The sequence below is a fragment of the Oncorhynchus gorbuscha genome, linkage group LG17 (genome assembly GCF_021184085.1).
Source record: "Oncorhynchus gorbuscha isolate QuinsamMale2020 ecotype Even-year linkage group LG17, OgorEven_v1.0, whole genome shotgun sequence".
NCBI lineage: Eukaryota > Metazoa > Chordata > Actinopteri > Salmoniformes > Salmonidae > Oncorhynchus > Oncorhynchus gorbuscha.
Window position 1 is genome coordinate 1,173,977 of NC_060189.1, and position 8,847 is coordinate 1,182,823.

An 8,847-nucleotide genomic window follows, 5' to 3' on the forward strand; every position below is an offset into this window, starting at 1 on the left:
CTATCTCTCCATCCCTCCACCCCCTCTAGCCCTCCATCCTCCCCATCTCTCCACCCCTCTAGCCCTCTAGCCCTCCATCCCCCCATCTCTCCACCCCTCTATCTCTCCACCCTCTAGCCCTCCATCCCCTCCACCCTCTAGCCCTCCATCCCTCCACACCTCCATCCTCCCCATCTCTCCACCCTCTAGCCCTCCATCCCTCCATCCTCCCCATCTCTCCACCCCTCTAGCCCTCCATCCCTCCATCCTTCCCATCTCTCCACCCCTCTAGCCCTCCATCCCTCCACCCCTCTATCTTCCATCCCTCCATCCTCCCCATCTCTCCACCCCTCTAGCCCTCCATCCCTCCACCCCTCTATCTCTCCATCCCTCCATCCTCCCCATCTCTCCACCCCTCTAGCCCTCCATCCCTCCACCCCTCTATCTCTCCATCCCTCCATCCTCCCCATCTCTCCACCCCTCTAGCCCTCCATCCCTCCACCCTCTATCTCTACATCCCTCCATCCTCCCCATCTCTCCACCCCCTCTAGCCCTCCATCCCTCCACCCCTCTCTCCATCCCTCCATCCTCCCCATCTCTCCACCCTCTAGCCCTCCATCCTCCCCATCTCTCTACCCCTCCATCCCTCCATCCCTCCATCCTCCCCATCCCTCCACCCCTCTATCCCTCCATCCTCCCCATCTCTCCACCCCTCTAGCCCTCCATCCCTCCACCCCTCCATCCTCTCCATCCCTCCACCCTCCACCCTCCATCCCTCCATCCCCCATCCCTCCACCCCTCCATCCTCCCCATCTCTCCACCCCTCTAGCCCTCCACCCTCCATCCCTCCACCCCTCCATCCCTCCACCCCTCTAGCCCTCCATCCCTCCACCCCCTCTAGCCCTCCATCCTCCACACCTCCACCCTCCATCCCTCCACCCTCTAGCCCTCCACCCTCCACCCCTCCACCCCTCCATCCCTCCACCCCTCCACCCCTCCATCCCTCCACCCTCCACCCCTCCATCCCTCCACCCCTCCACCCCTCCATCCCTCCACCCTCCACCCCTCCACCCTCCATCCCTCCACCCCTCCATCCCTCCACCCCCCTCCACCCTCCACCCCTCCATCCCTCCATCCCTCCATCCCTCCACCCCCTCCATCCCTCCACCCCTCCACCCCTCCATCCCTCCACCCCTCCATCCCTCCACCCTCCACCCCTCCACCCCTCCACCCCTCCATCCCTCCACCCCTCTAGCCCTCCATCCCTCCACCCCTCCATCCCTCCACCCCTCTAGCCCTCCATCCCTCCATCCCTCCATCTCTCCACCCCTCTATCTCTCCATCCCTCCATCCCCCCCATCTCTCCACCCCTCTAGCCCTCCATCCCTCCATCCTCCCCATCTTCCACCCCTCCATCCCTCCATCCTCCCCATCTCTCCACCCTCCATCCCTCCACCCCTCCACCCCTCCACCCCTCCATCCCTCCACCCCTCCACCCCTCCCATCCCTCCACCCCTCCACCCCCTCTAGCCCTCCATCCCTCCACCCCTCCATCCCTCCACCCCTCTAGCCCTCCATCCCTCCATTCCTCCATCTCTCCACCCCTCTATCTCTCCATCCCTCCATCCCCCATCTCTCCACCCCTCTAGCCCTCCATCCCTCCATCCTCCCCATCTCTCCACCCTCTAGCCCTCCATCCCCCATCTCTCCATCCCTCTATCTCTCCATCCCTCCATCCTCCCCATCTCTCCACCCTCTAGCCCTCCATCCCTCCATCCTCCCCATCTCTCCACCCCTCTAGCCCTCCACCCCTCTATCTCTCCATCCCTCCATCCCTCCATCCTCCCCATCCCTCCACCCCCTCTATCCCTCCATCCTCCCCATCTCTCCACCCCTCTAGCCCTCCATCCCTCTATCTCTCCATCCCTCCATCCTCCCCATCTCTCCACCCTCTAGCCCTCCATCCTCCATCCTCCCCATCTCTCCACCCTCTAGCCCTCCACCCTCTATCTCTCCATCCCTCCATCCCTCCATCCTCCCCATCCCTCCACCCCTCTATCCCTCCATCCTCCCCATCCCTCCACCCTCTAGCCCTCCATCCCTCCACCCTCTAGCCCTCCATCCTCCACCCCTCTAGCCTCCATCCCTCCACCCTCTATCTCTCCATCCCTCCACCCCTCTAGCCCTCCATCCTCCCCATCTCTCCACCCCTCTAGCCCTCCATCCCCCCATCTCTCCACCCCTCTATCTCTCCACCCTCTAGCCCTCCATCCCTCCACCCCTCTAGCCCTCCATCCCTCCACCCCTCCATCCTCCCCATCTCTCCACCCCTCTAGCCCTCCATCCCTCCATCCTCCCCATCTCTCCACCCTCTAGCCCTCCATCCCTCCATCCTTCCCATCTCTCCACCCTCTAGCCCTCCATCCCTCCACCCCTCTATCTCTCCATCCCTCCATCCTCCCCATCTCTCCACCCCTCCACCCCTCCACCCCTCTAGCCCTCCATCCCTCCACCCCTCCACCCCTCCACCCCTCCACCCTCCAGCCCTCTAGCCTCCACCCCTCCATCCCTCCACCCCTCCATCCCTCCACCCCTCCATCCCTCCACCCCTCCATCCCTCCACCCCTCCACCCTCTAGCCCTCCATTCCTCCACCCTCTAGCCCTCCATCCCTCCACCCCTCCACCCCCTCCACCCTCCACCCCTCCACCCCTCTCCACCCCTCCATCCCTCCACCCCTCTAGCCCTCCATCCCTCCATCCCTCCACCCCTCCACCCCTGCACCCCTCCACCCCTCCATCCCTCCACCCCTCCACCCCTCCACCCCTTCACCCCTGCTGCAGTGGGCCAGCTCCACTGTTGATGTATAGCATCTAGGCGGGAGCTCTAACCTGAACCATGTGTTAGGAACTGGGCCAGCCGATCCTCTCATCTCCCAGCAGTCCCATCTCTCTAGAGTTCCTAGGGAGTCAGTCGGTGTTCCCATGATTCACTGCAGCTCTGCTCTTGGCCATGATCGGCCTCTCCAGGCCAAAGCTCAGTCTACGTCCCAAAATGGCACCCTGTTCCCTATATAGTGCACTACTTTAGACCAGAACCCTATTCCCTATATAGTGCACTACTTTAGACCAGAGCCCTATTCCCTATATAGTACACTACTATAGACCAGAGCCCTATTCCCTATATAGTACACTACTTTAGACCAGAGCCCTATTCCCTATATAGTGCACTACTATAGACCAGAGCCCTATTCCCTATATAGTGCACTACTATAGACCAGAGCCCTATTCCCTATATAGTGCACTACTTTAGACCAGAGCCCTATTCCCTATATAGTACACTACTTTAGACCAGAGCCCTATTCCCTATATAGTGCACTACTTTAGACCAGAGCCCTATTCCCTATATAGTGCACTACTTTAGACCAGAGCCCTATTCCCTATATAGTGCACTACTTTAGACCACAGCCCTATTCCCTATATAGTGCACTACTTTTGACCAGAGCCCTATTCCCTATATAGTGCACTACTTTAGACCAGAGCCCTATTCCCTATATAGTGCACTACTTTTGACCAGAGCCCCATATAGGCAATAGGGTGCCGTTTGGGATATAGCCCTGGTCTGAGGTTAGTCCCCACAGTAACAGAATGGATATAGCCCTGGTCTGAGGTTAGTCCCCACAGTAACAGAATGGATATAGCCCTGGTCTGAGGTTAGTCCCCACAGTAACAGAATGGATATAGCCCTGGTCTGAGGTTAGTCCCCACAGTAACAGAATGGATATAGCCCTGGTCTGAGGTTAGTCCCCACAGTAACAGAATGGATATAGCCCTGGTCTGAGGTTAGTCCCCACAGTAACAGAATGGATATAGCCCTGGTCTGAGGTTAGTCCCCACAGTAACAGAATGGATATAGCCCTGGTCTGAGGTTAGTCCCTACAGTAACAGAATGGATATGAGTATTATTCCATATTAATAACACAAACCGTAGAGTTTGTATAGAAATGTGATTCCCTTTGTGATTCAGGGACTAGTGGTGTACGGTATCTACAGCCATATGTAACTAGTGATTCAGGGACTAGTGGTGTACGGTATCTACAGCCATATGTAACTAGTGATTCAGGGACTAGTGGTGTACGGTATCTACAGCCATATGTAACTAGTGATTCAGGGACTAGTGGTGTACGGTATCTACAGCCATATGTAACTAGTGATTCAGGGACTAGTGGTGTACGGTATCTACAGCCATATGTAACTAGTGATTCAGGGACTAGTGGTGTACGGTATCTACAGCCATATGTAACTAGTGATTCAGGGACTAGTGGTGTACGGTATCTACAGCCATATGTAACTAGTGATTCAGGGACTAGTGGTGTACGGTATCTACAGCCATATGTAACTAGTGATTCAGGGACTAGTGGTGTACGGTATCTACAGCCATATGTAATAGTATCTTCATGGTGTTTCATTTTGGAATCCCTTGGGGATCCGTGGGAACATCAATATTGCTGTCATCCCACTCCCCCTCTCTCACTCTCCCCTCTCCCCCTCCCCTCCCTCCCACCCCCTCCCCCTCTCTCCCTCTCCTCCCCCTCTCCCTCCCTCCCTCTCTCTCCCCCCTCTCCCTCCCCCCTCTCTCCCTCTCCTCCCCCTCTCCCTCTCCCCCTCTCCTCTCTCCCTCTCTCCCTCCTCCTCTCTCTCCCCCCCTCTCCTCTCTCCCTCTCTCCCTCCTCTCTCTCCCCCTCTCCCTCTCCTCCCCCTCTCCCTCTCCTCCTCCCCCTCTCTCCCTCTCTCTCCCCTCTCCCCTCTCTCCCTCTCCCTCTCTCCCTCTCTCCCCTCTCCTCCCCCCTCTCCCTCCCCCTCTCTCCCCTCTCCTCCCCCTCTCTCCCTCTCCCCCCCCTCTCTCCCTCTCTCCCTCTCTCCCTCTCTCCCTCTCCTCCCCCCTCTCCCTCTCCCCCTCTCTCCCTCTCCTCCCCCTCTCTCCCTCTCCCCCTCTCCTCTCTCCTCTCTCCTCCTCCTCTCTCTCCCCCTCTCCCTCTCCCCTCTCCCCTCTCCTCCCCCTCTCCCTCTCCCCTCTCTCCTCTCCTCCCCCTCTCTCCTCTCCTCCCCTCCCCTCCCTCCCTTCTCCCTCTCTCCCTCTCCCCCTTCTCCCTCTCTCCCTCTCTCCCTCTCCCCCTCTCCCTCCTCCCTCTCTCCCTCCTCCTCTCTCTCCCCCTCTCCCTCTCCTCCCCTCTCTCCCTCTCCTCCCCCTCCCCTCTCTCCCTCTCTCCCTCTCTCCTCCTCCTCTCTCTCCCCCTCTCCCTCTCCCCTCTCTCCCTCTCCCTCCCCCTCCCTCCCCTCTCCCTCTCTCCCTCTCTCCCTCTCTCCTCTCTCTCCCTCCTCTCCCTCTCCTCCTCTCTCCCTCTCCCCCCTCCTCTCCCTCTCCCCCCCTCTCTCCCTCCCTCCTCCCTCTCTCCCTCTCCCCTCTCTCCTCTCCCCCTCTCTCCCTCTCCTCCCCCTCTCTCCTCCTCCTCTCTCCCCCCTCTCCCTCTCTCCCCTCTCTCCCTCTCCTCCCCCTCTCCTCCCCCTCTCCCCCCTCTCCCTCTCTCCCTCTCTCCCTCTCCCCCCTCTCCTCTCTCCCTAAGGTAACTCCTTGCTAACCTAAAGCTGGTTGTAGTTATCTGTATTTTGGCCCTGTCAGAGACTGTTGTTGTTCATGTGTCATCAACACAACCATTCGAATCGTTTCTCTGCCAAGTGATTAATAACCACTCCAGTAATAGCCAAGCCACTATGGATGACTCCCAAATGGCACCCTATTCCCTATTACTTTTGACCAAGTTCTATTGGGCCAAAATGCAAGGCCTATAGGGCTAAAAGTCAAAAGTAAGTGCATTATATAGGGAATAGGTTCCTGGTCTAAAGTAGTGCATTATATAGAATAAGGTGCCATAGGGCTCTAGTCTAAAGTAGTGGGCTATAGGGAATAGGGCTCTGGTCTAAAGTAGTGCACTATATAGGGAATAGGGCTCTGGTCTAAAGTAGTGTACTATATAGGGAATAGGGCTCTGGTCTAAAGTAGTGCACTATATAGGGAATAGGGTGCCATAGGGCTCTAGTCTAAAGTAGTGCACTATATAGGGAATAGGGCTCTGGTCTAAAGTAGTGCACTATATAGGAATAGGGTGCCATAGGGCTCTAGTCTAAAGTAGTGCACTATATAGGGAATAGGGCTCTGGTCTAAAGTAGTGTACTATATAGGGAATAGGGCTCTGGTCTAAAGTAGTGCACTATATAGGAATAGGTGTGCCTATAGGGCTCTAGTCTAAAGTAGTGCACTATATAGGGAATAGGGCTCTGGTCTAAAGTAGTGTACTATATAGGGAATAGGGCTCTGGTCTAAAGTAGTGCTCTATAGGGAATAGGGCTCTGGTCTATAGTAGTGCACTATAGGAATAGGGCTCTGGTCTAAAGTATGTGTACTATATAGGGAATAGGGCTCTGGTCTAAAGTAGTGTACTATATAGGGAATAGGGCTCTGGTCTAAAGTAGTGCACTATATAGGGAATAGGGCTCTGGTCTAAAGTAGTGCACTATAGGGAATAGGGCTCTGGTCTATAGTAGTGCACTATATAGAGAATAGGGCTCTGGTCTAAAGTAGTGTACTATATAGGAATAGGGCTCTGGTCTAAAGTAGTGCACTATATAGGGAATAGGGCTCTGGTCTAAAGTAGTGCACTATATAGGGAATAGGGCTCTGGTCTAAAGTAGTGTACTATATAGGGAATAGGGCTCTGGTCTATAGTAGTGTACTATATAGGGAATAGGGCTCTGGTCTAAAGTAGTGCACTATATAGGGAATAGGGCTCTGGTCTAAAGTAGTGCACTATAGGAATAGGGCTCTGGTCTAAAGTAGTACTATATAGGAATAGGGCTCTGGTCTAAAGTAGTGCACTATATAGGAATAGGGCTCTGGTCTAAAGTAGTGCACTATATAGGGAATAGGGCTCTGGTCTAAAGTAGTGCACTATATAGGGAATAGGGCTCTGGCCTAAAGTAGTGCACTACATAGGGAATAAGGCTCTGGTCTAAAGTAGTGCACTATATAGGAATAGGGCTCTGGTCTAAAGTAGTGCCACTATATAGGGAATAGGACTCTGGTCTAAAGTAGTGCACTATATAGGGAATAGGGCTCTGGTCTAAAGTAGTGCCACTATATAGGGAATAGGACTCTGGTCTAAAGTAGTGCACTATATAGGGAATAGGGCTCTGGTCTAAAGTAGTGCACTATATAGGGAATAGGGCTCTGGTCTAAAGTAGTGCACTATATAGGAATAGGGCTCTGGTCTAAAGTAGTGCACTATATAGGGAATAGGGCTCTGGTCTAAAGTAGTGCCACTATATAGGGAATAGGGCTCTGGTCTAAAGTAGTGCACTATATAGGGAATAGGGCTCTGGTCTAAAGTAGTGCACTATATAGGGAATAGGGCTCTGGTCTAAAGTAGTGCACTATATAGGAATAGGGCTCTGGTCTATAGTAGTACTATATAGGGAATAGGGCTCTGGTCTATAGTAATTGCTATACTAGGAATAGGGCTCTGGTCTATAGTAGTGCACTATATAGGAATAGGGCTCTGGTCTAAAGTAGTGCACTATAGGGAATAGGGCTCTGGTCTAAAGTAGTGCACTATATAGGGAATAGGGCTCTGGTCTAAAGTAGTGCACTATATAGGGAATAGGGCTCTGGTCTAAAGTAGTACACTTTTATAGGGAATAGGGCTCTGGTCTAAAGTAGTGCACTATATAGGGAATAGGGCTCTGGTCTAAAGTAGTGCACTATATAGGGAATAGGGCTCTGGTCTATAGTAGTGCACTATATAGGGAATAGGGCTCTGGTCTATAGTAGTGCACTATATAGGAATAGGCTCTGGTCTATAGTAGTGCACTATATAGGGAATAGGGCTCTGGTCTAAAGTAGTGCACTATATAGGAATAGGGCTCTGGTCTAAAGTAGTGCACTATATAGGGAATAGGGCTCTGGTCTAAAGTAGTGCACTATATAGGGAATAGGGCTCTGGTCTAAAGTAGTGCACTATATAGGGAATAGGGCTCTGGTCTAAAGTAGTGCACTATATAGGGAATAGGGCTCTGGTCTAAAGTAGTGCACTATATAGGGAATAGGGCTCTGGTCTATAGTAGTGCACTATATAGGGAATAGGGCTCTGGTCTAAAGTAGTGTACTATATATAGGGAATAGGGCTCTGGTCTAAAGTAGTGCACTATATAGGGAATATGGTGTCATTTGGGACGTGTCCTCTGTATCTGGTCTGTTCTCCAACCCTCCTCATGTTTCCTTGTAAGCGACCAAGACCAAGAATAACTGTTCCATCAGAATGAATCGCACAAACTTTCGTCTCTCTTCGTTGACATGATTAAAGCTCTCTGGTTAAAATGTATTAGATGTAGGCAATAGGGTGCTACGTTGGCCTGTCCTAGCGGTGTTTATTGTGAGACATATGGGTTGCACCGTTCTCTTTGTCTGCAGCTGGGCTGAGTGTTCTGGCCTTTTCTCCTGTGTCTTTCCAAAGAGAACCGCTCAATCACTCTGATTACTGTAATCCAGACCCCATTACTCAGCTCTAACTCAAACCTTCTGGTCAGATACCAAAACGAGCTGTATAAACACAGGTCAAATATCGTGGGTCTCAACGAGGGCTGTGGCGGTCGCAACATTTTCCATCAGTAGATTGTCAAGCAAATAACTGTCTGTCTCGCGGTAACTGACCTGTTAATTAACATAAACACATTTAGCATCTTCTGGCTTCCACTCAGCTTACAAGACACTGATGCAGACCTTTGGTCTCGCAGTAACTGACCTGTTAATTAACATA

At 53.4% G+C, this 8,847-nt stretch overlaps 1 protein-coding gene across 1 annotated transcript in view; it reads left to right on the forward strand.

Moving 5' to 3' along the window:
* The window catches only part of LOC124002266 (polypeptide N-acetylgalactosaminyltransferase 16-like), a 75,383-nt gene extending 66,873 nt beyond the window's left edge, over positions 1-8,510 (forward strand). The window contains exon 14 of the mRNA XM_046309641.1: positions 8,502-8,510. Within this exon, the coding sequence (XP_046165597.1) occupies positions 8,502-8,510 (9 nt within the window). The remainder of the gene's footprint in view (positions 1-8,501) is intronic.
* Positions 8,511-8,847: the final 337 nt, after the last annotated feature.